Genomic DNA, 20,774 nt, shown 5'->3' with positions numbered 1-20,774 from the left:
GATTTTCTCTTTGTATCTTTTGTTTATGAGGGCAGGGGCTAGAGCATATTTACTGCTTGGGACATAGCAGGCATTCAAAAATGTTAGCTGAACAAATATTACATCTTGGCCTAGCATTCAACCACCCCCTGGCTCTAATTTCTCCTGAGGGCCTCCCTCTCCATTCCCTCAGTGCGCCTTCCACTAGAGCTACACCAGACACACCATACGCTGTTCTTTGGGTCTTCATCTCAATTCTGCTGCTTACCCAGCTCTCCTGTACTTCAAACACCAGCTCCAATTCCTATTCATCCACTAAGCCTTTCAAGCCACCCTGACCCTCTCCCTCCTCCGCACTCCAGTGGTTCTTCTAAGTAAGTCCCAGGGAAAGTCTGGTACCCCTATGTGGCTCTTGCCCTTAGCACTGTGCCCACACGTTGCTACTGAGATTGTGGCACATAAAAGGAGAGTACTGTCTGTATAGTGATTAATCATGTGCCACCCTGTTTCTTCTCTTCCAGTGTCAGAATGCCGTAACTGAACTTCTCATATTTTTATAATCTTTTCTCCCCAGCTAGAATGTCAACTCCTTTGTGGGGCAAAGAATGTCACAGTATTTTGATTTCTTATGCTGTTTGGACTATTAAAAGGCTCCCATATCTTTCTGTTCATTTGATATTTTCTATATCAGTATTTTCATATTCCTCAGGTACATTAATAACTGAATCGATTGTATGAAACTACTTTATAATCCCATTTGATAAATGAGCATACTAAATGGAAAGTGGCTAGAAACACAACAGATAGGCTGGTAGACAGTCACTGCAAGTAGAGACCATTCAGTTTAACCTCCATCCTTAACAGAAAACGAAACTGAGGTCTCTAGAGAAACTGAGTAATTCTGAAGGCACTCAATTATCTGGTGGGTGAGTAGATTAAGAACTGAGGTCTCCTCACTGCCAGTATAGTGCTTTCCCATGATGCCACACTGCCTCAGTAATCCAAAATGGTAGACTCACATCTGTGTTTGATCCAGTCTTTAAGAGAGGGGTATGATTTAATAAGTGATAAGCACCAGAGGAAGGGATGAGTAGAAGCTTAAAGGGGAGGAAGTGAGCCCAAGACTTTGGCTCCCCAGAGGGTCTAAGGGGAGATAATACAACAAAGATAGGATGGGGCCAGGTTGTAGAGGGCTGTTAACACCATCAGGTGGGGTCTGAACTTGACTCTACAGAATAGGGAGCCACTGAAGACTCTCTGAACAGAGGAGTGACATGATGTAAAGCATTACCTGTGATCTCTAGGTCACCAACTCTAATGGACACTTTGTGGTCGTCATCCTCCTTGATCTCTCAAAGCATCTAACGTAACTGACCTCTCCTTAAAATTCTTCTTGGTTTCTGCTGATGCCATTTTTCTTGATGTTTCTCAGTGTCTTTGGCAGGTTCCTTCTCCTCTACTCCAAATGTTGGAGTTCTTTAGGATTCTGTCCTAGGCCCCACTCTTTTCCCTCTACACTCTCTCCCTAGATGATCTCTTCCACTGCCATTTTCCTGTGAGTTCTTGATTCATATATGCAGCCCTGACACTTTCTTTGTACTCCAGACTCATATCATCAGTTGACTACTTAACAACTCACTGGAATGTTTAGTGGGCCTCTCAAACTTATGTCCAAAAGTGAACTCTTGAGACCCACTACCAACTCTTTTTCATCTCTTTAAATACCACCACCATCTGCCCAGATCATTCAACCCAGACTGTGGTCATCCTCTGATCTGTCCTTTTTCTTCCACTCCACATCTCGAAGTCCTATAGATTTTTCCTCTAAAATAAGTCCCAAATCCATCTACTTTTTATCTCCTCTGCCAGGAGCCTGGTTTAAGACGCCATCATCTTCACCTGGACTGCTGCTACAGGCTCCTCAGTGGATACCTACTTGCCCAGCTCTGTGTTGTGTCCTCCATAGTAGCCAGAGCTGACCTTAGAAAGTGGATCATCTCTCTCTGTCTCTGACACACACACCTACATACCTCCCAGAACCCTTCCACAGCTCCCCAAGCTCCTGAGCGTGACTTCCTTCACGATCTGTCCGTCTTCCTCCCTCCCCAACCTCATCTTGCCCCACCGTCTCCCTTTACCCACCACTGTCTAGTTATACTGGTCTTTCAGTTCCTCAAATACACTATGTTCTTTTCTGCCTTATAGCCTCCATGACTGCTACCAGGAACGCACCACCTCTGGCTATTTGCAAGAGTGGCTACTTCTCATCTTTTATTTCTCAGTTTAAATATTATCTCCACTGATAGGCCCTACATAGGTCTCTCTTTACTCTCCACAACAGCACCCTCATCTTTAACATAATAGCACTTTTCTCAATTTTAACTAAGTATTTGTTCACCTTTTGCCTGTCTTCCCCCACAAATCTGTAAGTTTCATGACCCAGCCCAATGCCTGGGCACACAGCAGATATCAACAAACATTTGTTGAACAGCTGGATAAATGAATGAATATTAGATATATAATTCCTGTAGAATGAGGGGAGGCCACACATGGTATTTGCTTAGAAGTGAATAGCAGTTTGTTCCCAAGAACACGGTTTTGCATGGTATTTGCTTAGAAGTGAATGGCAGTTTGTTCCCAAGAACACAGTTTTTCTGCTCCTTTCTCCCACTGTCATCAAAATATTTCTTTATTCTTAATGGGTTGACCCTAAAAGAGATAGTACCCCTCCCCTCCATAGCTCTGGGACCATCTGGCAGCCCTGTCTTTCACCTTTCTAATCTCTGGGTTGATTCAGTTGGCTGGCTAGAGTCAGTTTTTTTTCAGGGATTCTTCTGTGTCCCTTCTGTGGGGGACTTTCTGTCTAAGAGTGTGATTTACTCATTCTAGAACTGGGAGAAAAATTAGTTACTGAATAATTAAATCTGAGCTGCAAATTATTTTTTAGAAAACCAATCATACCTTCTAATTACTAATGCTAATTAAACTATACATCAGCACCCTAGAAAGACAGCATATTAAAGCTGGAAGGGGCCTTAGAGGTCGTCTCGTTTCTCATCTTCTTATGTCACAAAGTTAAGGAGACAGAGGCCCAGAGAACTGACTGACTCACCAAGGACATCTGGCTGTGTTCAAGGCAGAGCTATTATTAGAATGTCTCCTAACTCCGAGTCTAGTGTTCTCCATGGTGCCCCCTAACATTCTTGTGGCTTTACGAGGAGGAGACAGACACATTTGCCCAAGACAGAGCTCACGGATGAGCCCTACTGGCTGCATCTTCACTTCCATTTCCACTCATGCAGTGCTTTCCTTAGAGCTGGACTTAATCAGCATGCTGCTGTGTGAACTGTTAGACCCTCACATCACAGCACCGAAGCGTTTCTCAGACTCGTTGCCGCTTTCCCATTTTTATTACCTTTGCTCAGGTTCTCATGTTCCATTTCACAGCTACTATTACAGCCACATCCTGTTGGGTCTTTCTGCCCTGCCCTTGTCCCCGCACACCTATCCAATCTATCTGCTATAGTGCTGCAGAACCACCTTTCTACTCTGGCTCTGCTTATGCCACCCCTTCGCCCAGAGCCTTTGGTCTGCTTCACTGCCTCTAACTCCTAGTTCTTTCACAATTGGACTCAAACCTATTTTCTGGCCTTCGCTTCTACTGCTCCTTCTCATGAACCCAGTGCAGGTGTGTGAACACTGGCTCCACACCACTGCACAGCACTGCGACCCTGGGAAGATACTTAACCACTCTGAGCTTTTGAATGACTTTCTTCTGGACTCAGTAGATAATATCTGTAAAACATGTAAGGGGGTTCTTTCTACACTGAAAGATGGACACCAAATATAATCATAATTTTAATTTACCCTTTGATGCCATGCTTTCATTAGCATGACAAATAACACAGCCCTCTATTATTTAACCAAATGGAAACTCCCATTAAGACAAAAGGTGGGATTCCTAGAATAAATCCTAAAGCAGTGTTCAAAACAAAAGAAAAGCTACGTGCATGAAAATGTTTACAATAAATGATAGCAAACAAAGGAAGGGGAGACAACATGAATACTTAATAGCTAATAATAATAAATGATGGAAAAGGGTATATAGTTATTAAAAGGAACAATTATGAAAAAACTTAAAAATATAAAAAATATACATGTGAAAATGCAAAATAAATGCACACGTGAAAATATCAGTATGTGTGCAGATAAGGCACCGTAACAGGGCAGTAACACAGACACATAAAGGGTGATTTTGTTCCTTATTTTAAAAAATTTTGTTTTGGTTCCATAACTTTGTTGATACTGATAGAAAACGTGAGGAGAACCCCTGACTAGCAAGACCCTAGAAGCGAGTCCTGTGTGCTTGGACTGCAGCGGCACGGTCCAGTGGGAAGGATGTGGATGCTGAAATCAGACAGCTTTGAATCCTGGCTCTGCCCCTCATCTGTGGTGTGAACATGGGCAAAATATGTAACCTTTCCTAGCCACAGTTACTGCTTCTGTACAACAGAGCTGAACACTACTCCTGGTGGTTTGTGAGGATGAAACAGCTTGTGTCCAACTCCTAATACATAGTTTGGCTCCATAAAAACTAGTTTTCCATTGTCCTTTAGTTACCTGGGGCGTGAGTTTTCTTGCTTTTTTCCAAAACTTGTAATAGGAGTCACTGCTTGGAGAGCTGTCTGATTCAACTTGATGGCGACTGCCTAAAAATCCACAGGAAGACATGCTCAGTCCCAGGAGGTGGATGCTTACCTTTCAGATTGAGCAAAGGGCTGAGATGCAGGTAAGGCAGCTGTTAATTACCTCTGGGTTGTCAGTCAAGTAGATCTGCCTGGAGATGTTGTTTATTGCACATATCCACTGTAGAGGACATGAAAAAACCTGCTGAATCCCAAAGTCACCCACTATACTAGGAAAGAAGTAAAAAAAACAAAACCTTTACCTCTTCATTTTCCTTTCTGCTTTCTGCCTGGAGGATTATTCCCCTGAAATAAAATGCATCTGGATAAGTGCTTCTCAGATCTCAGCGACTGAGGATTAGTCTACATAAACTCAACTTGCCTGGGGTCCTGAAGGGCAAGGGCCAGGAAGGCGGCATGATGGGAAGGAAAGAAATGGGGTTCTGGCTCTACTGCTCATTCACTACATGATCATGGCCCAATACTTCCTTTCCCTGGGCCTCAGCTTTCTCAGCTATCAAATGAGCAGGCTGGACTCAGATCTGTTAGCCCCAGTCTGTGATTCTACAGTGTGGACCATCTTGTTGGCCCTTCTTAGATGATCCAAGGCAACCAGGACTCTGGCTCAGCCACTCCTCCCAATCACACCCAAGGAAGGAATTAGCAGCCATTACACTCCTTCCCAAGAACTAAAAAATCTGCACACGGAGGGCCAGGGAATAGGGAGATAGGATACAAATACTACTGCCCTACCTTTGTGAAGGCTTAACTCTAAAAGGACTCCACATCTGCTAGTTCCTTTGTTCCTCAGATCATCTATGGGAGGTGGGGAACATGTATTTTACCCCTATTTTATATCTGAGGAAACCAAGGCCCAGAGGAGTTATGTAACTGCCTGGGACCACAACTAGAAGGCAGGCGTCTTCCTTCCTAGGTCGTCTCCCTTTCTAGATCTTCTCCTATCACTCGGGGAGAAAATATGGTGTCTAAAACTGCTCTGCCAATCTGGGAGAGGAGACGGTCAACACCATACCAACACTGCCCCCACCTCTCCTGAACGTGCTATTGTTCAAATAAAATCTCAACTCAGAACCCCAACGTAGACAGCAAATGCAAGTAGAGCAGCTGACTGAAGGACTCTCCCGAGGCAGGTGAACCCTGGAGCACCTCACGGGGCTCTGAACTCCTTGGAGTAGTTTGAAACCACTGTCTAAGTGACAGGGGATCCCCTGGGATAGGATCTACTGTGAATGACCACAAGGCTGCCACTTCAAAAGCATGACCTCTTCTGGGCCCCTGAGGTACATGGGGTATGTGGGGACAGCATGCTAACGAATGACACTGCTGCAGCTCAAAGTATGGTTCATATCTCCTGTCTCAGCTAGAACAACGGACTTCTCAGGCAGCTTTTACCTATTCTCCCCCTCATCCCTGCCCCTCCATAATACAAACACAAATGCTTGTTCAGCAACAGGCAAGGAGTAGCCACAGCCTTCTCTCTCTGAGAATCTGTGCTGACAAACAGCTCCTTCTGTCACCATCTTACAGACATAGGTCATCTCTTCTCCGAAGCCACAGACAAATCCTCACCGAGACTCCTTAAATAAGGCAGGGTGGATCCCATACAGGTCATGTGTGCTTGCTTAAAGAGAATATGAAAACATCCTCCCGAAAGGTCAACAGTACCCGGAACAGAGCCTCTCCCAGGGAGGACTGGCGTGTAGGAATGAGCCAGGAGGCCCCTGGCAGGGGTGGAGTCACTACACTTGTTCTCCTCCCAAATAAAACCCGTGTGGCATACGATTTTCCATTAGGAGTGGTGATCTGGAAGCAATATCGTCGGTCTTCACAATCCACAGCCATCACCGAGCAGTTGTCCAGGTCCTGGATCAAACCTCCAGCCACGGCTCCCCTGGGCTGACACATGAGATTCCCGCCTTGGGTGAAGAAGTAAAGTCTCTCCCAAGTGGTGGTGACCAGCCCTGTTTTACTGTAAGAATTGTTTTTAAAAAGCCCATTAGTACTAGGAAGCACGAATGGCACCTCAAGATCTTGCTGCCTCTTTAGGGTATTGGCAGCATTTTAGAAATAATGTGATTCTTTTTATTAAAGCAAAACTGCTTTGAAAATAACTCAAGTGCAAAGAGTAGCAGAAGAGGTCCAATTTAGCTTAAATGATCTGGGAGATTCTGGGATCTGCTCCCATGGGAGATGCCAGACCCACGACCAACTCCAGCGTGTGGGCAGGATGTGCCTACCTCCACTGCAGCCAGACTCTGGCCTCTACCTGATATCTGGAAATGGAATTAGTCCATCACCATTAGGAACTGGAAACCTGGAAGATCATTCCTCTAAGACGTGGAGCTGAACTGCTCTAAATCTAGTCAGTCACCAGGATCACCATGGCCACAGCACACAGAACCCTGGGGCATTTAGAAGACTGAGTTGTGCTCAGCTGGATGTTATTCTTGTTTTGTGGGCTGCTTACAAGAGGAAAATCCCGTAACTGGCAAAGAACACCAGAACCTTGTGGAGTTTTCTATCTGTACAGAACTAAAGGAGACATTTGGTTTGAGATCTCAACAAGCTTACAGACCTTTGAAGAGCTCTACCCTGGTAAGACAGCAGCTGGCAATTCCTCTTCATAGATCCTCCATTTGGGGGATACCAAATACATTTACTTGAGTCAGTATTTACTGAGTAGCAACCATGTGCAAGGCACTAGGTTTCCTGCCTCAATAATTATAATAATTTCCAAAAAATGGTAATAGCTAACATTTGAGTGCTTACTACCTTCTAGGAATTACCTCATTCAATCCTTGTAACAACTGTATGAAGGAGGTGCAATTACCAGCTCTATTTTATGGATAAGCGATTGAGGCCCAGCGGGGTGTCTGACCGATACTCAAACCGATTCTTCACTACCCCAACAGTAGCCTCCCTCTGCTCTTAGATGCAATTAAACCTGATCATCCCTTTAATTCAAAATGGACATTTAAAGACCTGAATGTTAAATATGTGATTCAGTCTATATGAACCTAGATGACTCTGAAAACTTCCTGTCCCTCAGACTCTGGCTTTGATGGCTCCCACCTGTTAGGGGCCTGGAGGAAGGGGAGGGGTAGAATAACAACACTCAGTGGTCCAGGAGGATGACAGTGAAGAGCAGTCTGCCTGCAAACAGCCATGGTGACCAGGGACAGAGGTGGCCTGCCCCCTGGAGTCCATGCACTGGGTTCTTACTCACATGACTTTCAAGCCCATCTCTCAGTGCTTGTAGACCTGGGCCCAGAGGCTTCCTGTGCCCCAGGTGGGAGGGGTGCTGTGGTGGGCGTTGTACCCCCACTCTTTAATGGGGCATTCAGCAGATCCTCTCTCGTTACTCCTGGGGAGAACAGATTTGAGAAAAAGAGGCAGGCAATGGCATTCTCACTTTCTGAGATTAAGGTAACCAGCCTTCTGGATGAGGTTCCTGTTGATCTGTGGTGCAGACACATCAAAGTCTGGAGTGTAAACAGATTCATCAACAGCAAGTAATTCTTGCTGGGACGCCCGCATCTTTTCCGCTTCAGCTTCCTGTTCCACCTGAATGCTTGAGACAGAAGGTGACAGGTCACTCACTCATCACTGGCCAACCCAGCCCTGCTGAGCAGCAGATGGCAGAGCCATCTCCCACGGCTTCCTGCCTTACAAAGGAGCCGCAGCCTCCCCTGGAGCCACAACTCTCCACCTTATCTAACTTAGGCCCTGAAAGCTGGGATCATGGGGACTCGAGTCTGCATTAGGAGAAGTGTTTATATGACTAATGTTTTAAATAAGAAATGCCATTAGACAATGCCTGAACCCAGCTAAACAATTGCTCTGCTGACAAAGTGGTAAACATGCTCAAAGTGTTGAAGCAAATTTTAAGAGAAAAACTTTGACGAGCCCATCCTCAAGGGCTGCATGTGCAGGTCGCCTGTGCAAGTGCTGGAAAGGAAGGAAGAAAACAGCAGTCATTCCTGCTGTGCCCCCCTTGGTGGAGATGGCCACTGGAGAGAGGAAAATGACCTGGAGGTGGTACCAAGGTGCAACACAAAGCCTGCTGCAACGCTTTTCTTTGTATGACAGCCACACAACGGCCCTGAGACTGCACGGACTGGCTAGCCAAGCCATGCCCACGGTAGGTACAAGGGTAAGTGGGCAGAGGTCCAGGCTCTGGCTTTTATGTGCGTGTGTGCTGAGGTGTAGAAAACCTGGAAGCTTTAGCTTGAAATAAGCAGCTGCCCTTTCTCCCCACAAAGTGAGGCCTCCATAGCTACGCCACCAAGTGGTGACAGTCTTGGTTATAAAATGCTGAACACATGGCCCACCCACATGAGAGAGCAAACTTTAGAGGCCTTGCTCCACTTCTCCACTGTGTTAAAGGAGAGAAGGCTGAATTACGAATGTTAAAATCAGAAGAAATTTTGGGGGCCAGCTAGTCCAGGGTTTCACAAAGTGAGTTCTTCAGGATTTTCTCTCAAAAGGGTTCTTTAATTACATCAGTTTGGGCTTGTACATTCCATATTCTCCTCTTGGAGATTCACAATGTACACTGCCAGTATCTTGTTTAATGCAACTTGATGCAAGCCATCAATCTAAGCTAATTTTGACTTTTCTGACATTTGAATGGAATGACTGGAGACTTCCCCCCTGGTGCCCTTAGGATAGGCAAGCTGGAGGACAGACCTCATCAGCTTAACCTGCTTGTCATTGCCAAGACAGAGAGAATGGAATGAGAGAAAAACCGTTAAGCAGTACAGGAGGCGGAAGGAGGGAGCCCAACGCATAGAAAACCACTTAGGTTCTTAAGTTTTTGTGGGTAAGAAACCTCTGAGGACCTGATGAAAGGTAAAGATCGTCTCCCCCAGAAAAATACTCATGTGCATTTTGCACACAACTTCAGGGAGTTTTCAGTAACTGCCTCTCCCACCCCTCTCCAACCCATACAGACCCAGGCTCAAAAACTCTGAGCTAGTCCAAGGCTCCCAAGAACTCAAGGAGCAGGGCAGAAAAGTGACTGCTTTCAACTGGTTCTCTTTGAAGATTTTTTAAAAAAAAGCATGTTTCACTTAATTAAAAAAAAATATATATGTGTGTATATATATATGGGAGAAGCGCTGTGGCGCTGTGCCGCTGTGGCGGCAATCCACATATAAAAAGAAGTGGAGGAAGATTTGGCAACAGATGTTAGCTCAGGGCTAATCTTCCTCAGCAAAACATGAAAAAAACTGAAGCACAGATGGCTCTCCCAGAAACATGGAAAACCATGGAATTCTGAGTTAAAGTAGGATAAGAAAGAGACAGAGATAAGGGAGAAGTGTTATGAAGTGACAATTGAATAGGTGCCCTTCTTTCACTTTCTCCTAACATTCCCAGGGGCTAACGATCAAATTAAAAGGCAAGAAACTGAACTCGAATTTCACAAATTGCTCTCTAGCATAAGTATAAATCTAGCCCACATCACTCCCTGCTGCCAGCAATCAGGAAAAAACAGCTCAGTGACGTTCAGGAGGGAGGGTATTCTTTCATAAACTACAACTCCTCCCTCGTGTCTGTGTGAACACTCAGCATTGGTTTTCCTTCGGATTTATTCTTTATTTTCAGCATTTTAGGTACACTTCTGCTTAAATAAATTCCACTGGTTGTCCTTCTTAAGGTATTTTGAAATGCACATCCTCGAGAAAATGAGCAACTTTCTCTTCATTTTTCCACACAAAATAGAATCCTATCCTCGTGTTTCCATTTTGTATATTTACTTATCAACTACATACACACACACACACACACACACACACACACACACACACACACACACACACACACTTCTATACTCCAGGAATCATAACAAGTCCTCAAGGAACTACATGCCTGCAGTCTTCATGAAAAACGCCTGGTGCTGGAGGAGACTGGGAGCCTCTTCCGGGCTGACTATTGCGGACGCTGACGAAGGAGCCAAAGGGAGTGAGAGCAGCCATGGCCTCAATGACACGTGGGCAGGACAGTCAGAAGAAACGATGTATTTTTTTAAAAAGTGCATTTGCCAGGCTGAACTGCATGCAGTTTGTTGAATTAATTCAAAAAAGGCTTAACGCCTCGTTTATCTACCATGACAAATGTCATGGTTAGAGTTTCCTGAAAAGGTGTGGCATTTCTGGCTGCTAACCCATTAGCTCTCAAAGGTAAGAGCAAAGCGCTCGTTTAAATGCACAGCAAGCCTAAACTGGACTCACAGGCTTCTAACACATGAAACCTGGATAGTAACAGGAGGAGACCCAAAGAACAGGAACTTGGACTTAATGGGAAAGTACCCCTGTGACATTTTAATCTTTTATTTATACATAATCTTTTACCATAGTGGACAGGACTCTGGGCTCCACACAAGTCGGGAACCGCAGAAATCATTACTTTTCAACCACAATATTCACAAATACTGACATACTCATTGGCAGCTAAGAAGAGGCACTCTTTCTGAGTGTTCACGGAGTGGACATGGGCTTTGGGGGACCCTCAGCAGTCAGAACCCTCCCCACCTCGTGGAGACATTGATTCAGCAGGAAAGGCAAAAGGCACACAAGATCCAAAGTGGAAGGCAGCATTACCTTTGAACCATGTCTGCAACGGAGGATAAAAAGCTGTCCATACTTTGGTTAAACATCTCTGCTCCCCTCTTAAAAAAGTTAATCTGAAAGATATAATTGTAATATTCTGAAAATCATCTAGGAAAGGAGATGAATGAATTCATTAAATGTGAGACTGAGAGCGTGGAGGCAGCCGACACTGGTTGGCCAGCCCCTCCTCGCTTGCAGCACTCACTGCGTCTCTACAGAGCCCCCACCACACGCCACGGCTGAGAGTTACTCCCAAAGCCTTGAGTGCACGTGTGGAATGTGGATGGTGAGACATAGCTATCTGGCTGAATGGCTGTCAATATTAGGAATAATGTAAGTTAACTGCTTGGTACATACCTGGTGCATCAATAATTACTACTGATCATTATTTTTTATGTTATCATCATGAGTTTTTTTCCTGTGTGAATTCTAGATAGTAAATTTCTTGAGAGCAAGGATAAGTTCTTATTCATGCCTGCATCTCCAGGGGCTAAATGGGTATGTGACCAATGACACATACAGCCCTAGCAAGAAATGGACAAGCACTTGACACAGCGCAGCATGAGGTTCTCCAAAGTGAAGCCTACACTGAAGGCCACCATCTGGCTGACACTGTTCACCAAGCCTCATGTGGCTCTGAACACAGGCTGGACAGATGGTGACATGACTGAGATATTGCAGAGGGAAAACTGGGCTCAAGACCCCTAAAAGGCTCTTCCAACCCTGATATGAACTTAAAGTGGATTGTGTATGTGAAGGACACAGCAGGGCCCCGGCACTGCACAGGTGCTTGACATAGGCGAGGCCCTTCCTGCTCCCCAGTGCTCTCTGAGAGATGCTCTCTCTGCCCAGGGGAGAGTGGACCTAGGAGATCTGAGGACTATACAGTTTGAAAATGAAAACTGCAGTTGCTGGCTTTCTGGGAACCAACAGAAGGAATTCCTTACTTCCTGAGACTCCCATGTCTCACCTCCCAGAAAGTTTGGGTTCCCTGACAAACCCTGAAGGGCAGGTGTACGGGAAAGAGAGAAAGAAGACCATTTCTGTGCGTTACTGACATCTGCAAACACCTCGCCCTGAAAAGCTCAAGTTTCCATTTCTTCTATGCCCAGGGTTTAAAAATCCTAAGTATTGGGTATGAACTGCTCCATTTTATATGCCTGATTGTACAGAGGTAAACAGTTGCAAGCCTAAGTCATGAAAAAAAGAGAGAAAATATTCAGCTGGGACATAGGTAATCTCTCATGCATTACCCCAGACCCCAGCTGGGCTGTCTGATCTGGAAGCAGCCCTTGCCCTGGGTGGTGGTCACAGACGTTGACCTCTCACCTCGAGGAGGCTAGTATGTTATCAACATGGTGCTGACATCCTTACATCTGTCCCCCAGACACCCTGGGGAAGTACATACACCAATGTCCTTAGTTTTCACAATACCAAACAAATGATGATCATGATTATCCTAATGCAAGGTAATACATGCAGGGAGATGTTCTGGCCCCATGATCTTTGAATCATACAGAGCTCAACACTGTAAATGCCATTTTGAATCCCTGAAATGTTAAATATCAAAGTCTGTTAAATGTGCATTCTGTATTTCTAAGGGCACAACATCATGGTGGCTTTTCCTCTCCTTCTCCTCCCTGAACTCCTTGGAATTTATACTCAAAATCCATGTCTTAGCCCCTCTACTATTCTGTAAGCTTCTTGGACAGGGGCTCACACAACCTCTAAAAAAATATGACGAATGAATGGAAGGAGGGGATGAGATACTGGCTTCTACAGCCACATTTCATAGTACTTACCCTGTAAATACTACACTAGAGTTCGTTTTTGTGTTCTCATAAATCTGTACACAGATTACAAAACCTCAGTTTGTTTGCAGCATGAGGACTGAATCAGGATGTAACTGAAAACCTGTGTAACGAGGGCTGGGAAAGCAGAAATGGAGTCAAACCACCTCTGCCAAAGTGGGTGGTGTGAGAAGCCTGAGTCAGTGGAACATCATCCAAAGACCAAAGTTCATGTGCCTCTGGGAACAGCAGGAAGGACAGTGGCCATATGACCATCTGTTAACAAAGGTGGATGCTCAATGAACATTGATTTAAAGGGGCCGATGAGGCAGAAGGAGAGCAAATGCTTTGGAAGCATCCAAAAGATTCATGAGTTAGCCAACCTGGTCTAGGAGAAGGGACTACGGTTTTCATCAGCATTTACAAAGTCTGCAGGGTGAGGGACTATTTGGTCTTGTGCCTTGAAATCTGAACACTTTTCACATGAAAAATGAAACATGCCATCCTCAGTCCTCAAAAATGCTGTTGCTGCCGCCCAACAATGATGGTGTGCTCTGTTCTATTTTCCCAGGCCCAGGGGCTGCATTTGTGCTACTGCACCCATGGGTCTCCTCTTCTCTCCTGCGGCCAGCGTTCACTTACAAAGTACATGCTGGGAGAAGAGGTGTAGTCCCTAACCACGAAAGAGAGTGAAACCAGCTGGGATCAAGCCCCTCCTTCAGGCCTTGTGAGGACTCTCATCTAACCAACTAGGCTCCCCCAAGCACTGACGGAGCAGGCCTGCGGCTGCTCATCTTTCTGAGACTCTACAGAGCAGGGATTACTGCTTCAAAGGCAGGACTGTCCATCCAGGGAGGACAGACGGGACGGGAGGTATTCTCTAACAAAGCTAGGACATCCGCCAGGTCAGAGGTGCGTTACTTAATGGAAGGAGAGGAGGGCAACAGCGAGTGAGCGAGTGCATACCTGTGGGCACAAGTGCCCATCGTGAGGAAGCTGGACGGCTCCCAACAATCTGCTGAGGACTGGAGCCCCCAGCTGGACAGTGCTAGTTTTTGGTTTAACCCAGCTTTACTCAGATGACACAGAAAGATTATATTGCTCTACTTAAATATTACCTCTGAAGGCAGAAGCTGACTTTAGTGTCCTCACCATTCAACAATGTAACAACCATATTAAGAAGACAGACAATTGAGCTTGGATGTTTAAAGATCCTCTCGTTCCCCCTTTCTCTGAATGAAACTAAGGTGTTTTTTGAAATTTACATATTTTTAAAATGTATTATAAAAATAATAGACGCTCACATGTCTGTGGTTTTAAAATGTTGCTGTTTTTCTTAACATTTTGCTTCCTCACATCCTTTTCTGTTCCTAGATTGTCAACTGAGAGAAGGTTCCTGGCTGTGTTTCTCACATACCAGAGTAAGGTTCTGCAGTCCACAGAAGTGGGGATAAGTGGGGCAGGGATGGAGGGTGAGGAGTGGTGCCCTTCACCTCAGGTTCACACTCACTCCTGTCCCTGCCAGGCTGGTGCCCATCCTGAAACTGCAGCCTCCCTGCAGACAAATGTCCAGTAGACCACTAAATGCGGGGGAAGAAGCCAAACACATACTCTACAGAGACTTCATCAAGCAGTGGCAACATCTCCCCACGCCCCAGATGCCAAGGAGCGGGAAATAACCTCAGCACGTATCATCTGAGAATAGCTCAGCTGACAGTGGCCTTTACCACACAGAGCAGCAGAGGAATGCGTGGAGTCCTCGGCTGTAAGCCTAGCTCTACCAACCTGAGCAGTCAGCTGCTTCTCAGAAACTTGGACTGGGCCTGGCTTTCATTTGGATCAGAGACAAAGGGCTACGGCGGCTCCTCCCCACGGGAGGCTTGGGATCAAGGCCATCATTTCCTGCACATATAGCCTAACAAGGCCAGCTCACGATGATCCAGCCCACCTGGAAACTCTCCAAGTGCTGAATCTCAGCAAGTTTCCAGGGACGTGGTGCATTCTGTTTCTTTCTCTGATGGTGCTTCAGTTTCTCCTAAATCTACCTCAGCAGAATGCCAGGTTTCTCCCCAGCTGGCTGAGGTCTTACCCTCTGGGGAAGGGACCACCCTACCTGTGCGTGGGCAAAGCCAATCATGGGCTCCATCATGGCCACACGCTTTCTGTACTGCAGTGCATTGAGGGCACAGTAGTACTGAAGGGAAGAAAGGTGCTGTTTCCGCCGCGCAGCCGCCACCTCTTTGACAACTTCAGTCTTCACCTGATGAAGAGGTGAAAGGAAAACTTCAAGTTGTCTAATGGTTGTGGCAATTCTGTAAGAGTATGCAACTTCGAAACATGTTCATTTATTCATTAGAACCATTTTTGTGACAAATATAATACAACACAGATAAGCTTCCACGTCGGGTTTTAAAACATCCAAATTAAAAATACCAAAGTAGGGCCAGCCTGGTGGCATAGTGGGTAAGTTTGCACACTCCGCTTCAGCAGCCTGGGGATCGCAGGTTTGGATCCCGGGCGCGGACCTACGCACCGCTTATCAAGCCATGTTGTGGTGGCGTTCTACATATAAAGTAGAGGAAGATGGGCACAGATGTTAGCCAGGGCCAATCTTCCTCAGCAAAAAGAGGAGGATTGGCAACAGATGTTAGCTCAGGGCTGGTCTTCCTCACACACAAAAAAACAAAAACAAAGTAATAACATCTCAGTGCTTGTGAGGCTGCACTAGGGGGAAGCCAACACTTTCTGCTGGTAGCACAACAAAGCACTACAGTCCTTTAGGAAAACAGTAGGGCACATGCACTGAAAGCCACCAACATTGTAGTTCACTCATAAAACTGTATTCCAAGGAAATAATTTAGCCCAAGGAAACCATGGAACAGAAGTAAAAAGTTATATGCATGAAAACAGTTAATATTATCTCTAGTAGCAAAAAAGCATGAGTTAAAGAATCAGACTCGATACCCAGGGCAAGGAGTTCAAGTGACTGAATGTATACGAGTCAGATAACCATATGCGGTACCAAGCTCAAGTTGAAATCACTTTGTGATTGTAATTTTACAATGGTTCCAAGCTGGTGTTAACAAACCAGTTTGAAAAGCTAGAATAGGGAAGCAGAAGTCTACTTACGTGAGATTCAAAATAAATAATTTAAAAATCCATGTACAGGAAAAAAGGAGAAAAATATCATCGAGACACCCTCAATGTCACGAATTCACAATAGGAAGAAACAAAAGGAGCTTAAGTAAATGCGGTGAAAAACAACATGTAAGGTAGGTATTCTTACCTTTTCATTCTCCCTTTTTTTAGGAAGCCTGCTATATTTTGCCATTGAGAGGTCATGCTCTAAAAATAAACAGACATTTTAGCACCCAGACAGGTTGAAAGGCAAGAACACTCACTCAGCATCTCCACACACACACATCCAAACCCACACGCACCACTAAACCCACGCATCAAGAATGGAGAAGATGCCTACCGTTGCTGGCGAGTCCGAAGAGATCCTTTAAAGTGCTTACTTCTGAATAAGAAAAAAGAAACATTTTAGAGAAAAGAAAATAAACTATGCCAACCCAGAGCTCTGTGCTTTCCCAAGAAAATACAAGTATACACATGGAAGGGGGAAGGTTCTCCTAGCACACCCTCAAGTCCCCTCATGGGGCCCTGGCCTGGTGGCTGGAAATCCCGCTCTCACTGGAGCTTGTGGCGTCAGCTGCACCCCATGTTCAGTGACCCTGACTGCCCACAGAGCCACTCCTCTCCAGAGAGCACTTGGGGACGGGGGCTGGAGCGCGTGGTAGCCAGGTACTATTCATGGAGACCAGAGTATAAAGGTATGCTCTGATTCTTAGCCCCCAAAAAGAGTGTTCTAACACATCAGAATCAGAAAGGCCTGACTACACCCAGAACCTAGAAATTTCCTGTCGTTGCCATTTTCACATCTGACAAAGTCACCATTGACAAAGGAATGTGCGGTGCCTGTTTTAAGGAAAAAATCAGACGCCATCTAGTATATCGTACCCGCAACAAGCCTGACATGGCTTCACAAAGTCCAAAACCAAAAAACAAAAAGGTCAATGAGGGCAAGGACTGTCCAGTTAAAAACACAGAGATACCTAAAAGAAAGTGATACTTTTACAATTCCAAAACAATCCATTTTTGCTTTGTCAAACAAAGCAAAGCATTTTCACATCTTCGATGTTCTTTTTTAATTTGCCTCAAAATTGCCTCCAGCTTTTAAATTTCTTTTCACATTATTCTTACGCTTTCTGATATCAGGCTGCTTTCTGCCTTTGTTGTCTTGCATTTTTCTTTCTCTTTCACTGTTTACTTCTTATTGGAGCAGAGTTTTAGGGTTTTTTCCATTTAATTTTAAATAGCTTCCTTAATATCTTTTGTGTTCTCTTCATTCAGATTATGTGCTTGTATTGGTGGGTAAATGAAAAAAGCAGAAAACATAAGACAGACCACCACTAAGCAAAGGGGATGCCAGATTCTAATTTGGTTCTCATGTTGATTCAAGTACGACCTGGGCCAAACACTTCAAATTTATGTCTTGGTGTCATCAGAAAAGGATACTTTGATTAACTGTTTTCATAGATACTAAGAGCCTTCTCTTTTCACTGCTACTAGACAGTTTTATTCCCTTAAAAAAAAAAAATCACCATCCTGGACCAACACTACTGATCCACAGTGGAGCCATCCTGGATTAACACAGATGACTATCTAATATTAACGCTGTCGGGCACTCACAATCCCAGGCTGCCTCCCATTCATGAAGCTGAAAGATACACCTCTGACAACACAGGTCTTAGAGGGAGATCATTTTCTTTCTCACAGATTTGGAGTTTGTTTTTAAAATGATACCCCCACACATTTCTGATGATTTTATTTAGAGAAAATCTTTTTAAAAAACACACTGAATGAGGCTTTCAGTTAGTACTGGATAATCAGCACACAACTACATTTAGGTGTGGGATTTGCATGTAATTAGAGATGACCAACAATAAAAAACACTAAAAATCTGCTCAGTCAAGATATCTCTTTATACAAGCTAACTGCCATATTATTTGTTATTCTTTCTTTATCAAGTTTTAGTGCCGTCAAACTGCCCTTGGGTAGTTTGTGCCAGCTCCATCACAGGCCCTGACAGCCTCAGATGACATGATCACAGGGAATCTCAAAGCGAGGGGGAAAAAAGTCATCTTTAAGATTTACCCTTTGATTTACTGCATCTTTTCTGCCCCCCAAAATTTTTTTAATTTTAAGGTGTCATATTTTTAAAGAGGAAGTACTATACTGAACAGATCTTTCAGTACTCAGGTTTAGACTTTTTGGTCAGCAATTTTTTATATCAGTGTTCTAAAAATACAATTCTTTAATCTCTAAGCAATGAATATCTTCAATGAAATAAGAACAAAAGGACTAGAAAATTTAGATTCCTTTTTGCAACATCAACTAAGTTTTTTCAAGATTATTTGTTTTTATAGTCATTTTTTTGATTACCTTGATTTCTATGAGATATAAAATTATTCTCAAGTTTTATTTTAGTCGAAAAACCAAAATTAGTCCAAAAGGGCAACCAGGCTCTCTGAACTAGTCGCAGACGCTCCCCTCACTAAATGTGCGCTCCAGGAGAACAGGGACCCCATGGGCCTTGTTCAAAGCTGCACCCCCAGAGTCCAGCAGGAATAAAGTATGGGCCCCGCCCCATCCTTTCCTCTCCAAGGCTCCCACTTTACATTCCAAAGCATTCATGGCTCCCCAAGAACAGCATGCTCCCAATCTGTACTATAAGCCTTGCCACATATGTCTACTTGGTAAACACTTATTCATCTTTCAAAATCCAGCTCAAGATCACCTTCTTCAGGAAGCCTTCCCTGGCACCCTACCCTCAAAAGAGTAATTACACCTTTGTGTGTGCTATTTCTATTTCTTGTACATCTCTGTTCTGCTGCCCTCATCACATGATAATACAATTGTCTGTTTCCAAGTCTATTTCTATTAGCGTGTGAGCTTTAGGTGAGCCAAGAACATAGTAGGAATTAATAAAAGTCAGCTAAATTGAATTGCTCAAAAACAAGGGCATTTCTCAATGATCCACATGTTTAAAGAAATTAATATAGCAAGAATTATTATTAAACGAATTAATATTTTGAAGGTAATTGACACCGAACTCAGTTACTTTACCTGTGAGATCCTTTTCTCGAAATTGTATAATAGGTAAGACCATTGTGTCTGCCAACTGTTTAGCCAGCTCTGTATGGAGAACATTAAGCTGAAAGAAAGAGAAATCTTACTGAAGAAAATTATATACACTATTACTGACACTGTCTTATTTCACCAACGGACCACACTGAACACTTCCGTAGTTAAGGAGCTGAGTTAGACTTCCTTAGCAAGAGTTAGACTTCCTTAGCAAATAAATACCCTTCATAAGTAAATGATATAGGCCGAGAGGTATTAAAAAATAAATGCAAGGTTCTAACTGACCAGGCCATCAGTTAAGTTTGCTAAAGGAGTCTCCAGGCGGATGGCTATTGTTTGTTTACTGTGCAAACTCTGGTTCTGTGCTCTCAATCTGAGCCACACCCGCCTGGAGAAGAACGCTTTGATGTGCCTGTAGTGAACACAGCTCACTGCAAGGGCTCAGCACAGGTCGGACTTCACAGGCCGCCGTGAGCTCTTGTACTCTCTAAGGGCACTGAAGTCACACTTGAAAGAGAGGCCTGCTGGGAACCTCCTAACCCTAAAATTGCAGCCCACTGTGGGCCTGGGAACTCCTCTGGAGAAAGAAGGCGCTCTACTGAAACAACTCAGATTTCAGGCCTCTGTTCCTTAGAAAAGGATCTTTCTAAGAACGAGACGACTGTATTCAAACGTGATCCTCCTCACCAGAAAATTTTAACAGCTCTGGATTCTTTTTCCCCTTCCACCTTGTCAAGGCCTTACTAAATCCTGTTGTTGTAAATGGTCTAGGAGAAATACACATTATCCCCATCAGCACCACCACTTCTGAGTACTTTTTGTGTGTCAGCTTTGCAGGCTTTATACCATTAGTTCTCACCCACTCTGTGAGTTAGGTGTTATTTATTATCCCCATTTGGGCAAATAACTCTCCAAATCCAGAGAGCAAATAAGTGGCACGGCTGGGATTTTAATCTTGGGCTACTGAGATCTAAAATCCACACTGTCTCCACTACACTGTCTTGGATATAGAGTTTGGCTTTCATGCTCACAAAGCTGCCAAAACTTCCAATGTTTGGTAGTCTGGACAGCAGCAATGAACACAGTGGAAGGGATTCTTCCATTGGGCCTCAGACTTCCAGATACTATGAGGATGCTCCAGGACTCCTTCTGGGTGAATCAGGCGAAGTCACCCAGCAATCATTTTTTGAAGTAAACATTTGGCACAGTTTCTTTCAGCAGTGATAGCAGTCACATATATGAATCCCCCTTCTCCACACAGATCTCCCCACAAGAGATCTGCTCCTTCAGGGTTGTGTCTACAGAGGCTGCTTTGATAAGCTTAAAGACTTGCCTAAGGTCAACCATTTGCCAGGCAAGGGAGCAATAGGCCAAGCAGTTAATGTTCCCCCTATCTTTCTTTTCTTTTTTTATTGAGGTCACATTGGTTTATAACATTATCTAAATTTCAAGTGTACATCGTTATATTTCGATTTCTGTGT

At 44.4% G+C, this 20,774-nt stretch overlaps 1 protein-coding gene across 2 annotated transcripts in view; it reads right to left on the bottom strand.

Annotated features, from left to right (window-relative positions):
* The window catches only part of APPL2 (adaptor protein, phosphotyrosine interacting with PH domain and leucine zipper 2), a 51,854-nt gene that overhangs the window by 9,977 nt on the left and 21,103 nt on the right, over window positions 1–20,774 (bottom strand). For both annotated transcript variants that reach the window (XM_087449007.1, XM_004418055.3), the window contains exons 5-14: window positions 19,276–19,363; window positions 16,565–16,606; window positions 16,373–16,431; window positions 15,200–15,346; window positions 11,288–11,370; window positions 8,098–8,256; window positions 6,466–6,654; window positions 4,928–4,970; window positions 4,789–4,845; window positions 4,600–4,688 (exon numbers count right to left, since the gene is read on the bottom strand). In XM_087449007.1, coding sequence (XP_087305133.1) covers window positions 4,600–4,688; window positions 4,789–4,845; window positions 4,928–4,970; window positions 6,466–6,654; window positions 8,098–8,256; window positions 11,288–11,370; window positions 15,200–15,346; window positions 16,373–16,431; window positions 16,565–16,606; window positions 19,276–19,363 — 956 coding nt within the window. The remainder of the gene's footprint in view (window positions 1–4,599; window positions 4,689–4,788; window positions 4,846–4,927; window positions 4,971–6,465; window positions 6,655–8,097; window positions 8,257–11,287; window positions 11,371–15,199; window positions 15,347–16,372; window positions 16,432–16,564; window positions 16,607–19,275; window positions 19,364–20,774) is intronic.

This window comes from Ceratotherium simum, chromosome 25 (genome assembly GCF_057802395.1).
Source record: "Ceratotherium simum simum isolate JZ-2026a chromosome 25, ASM5780239v1, whole genome shotgun sequence".
Classification (NCBI taxonomy): Eukaryota; Metazoa; Chordata; class Mammalia; order Perissodactyla; family Rhinocerotidae; genus Ceratotherium; species Ceratotherium simum.
Note: the sequence above shows the minus strand (reverse complement) of the source record. Positions and strands in the feature narration are given on the sequence as shown.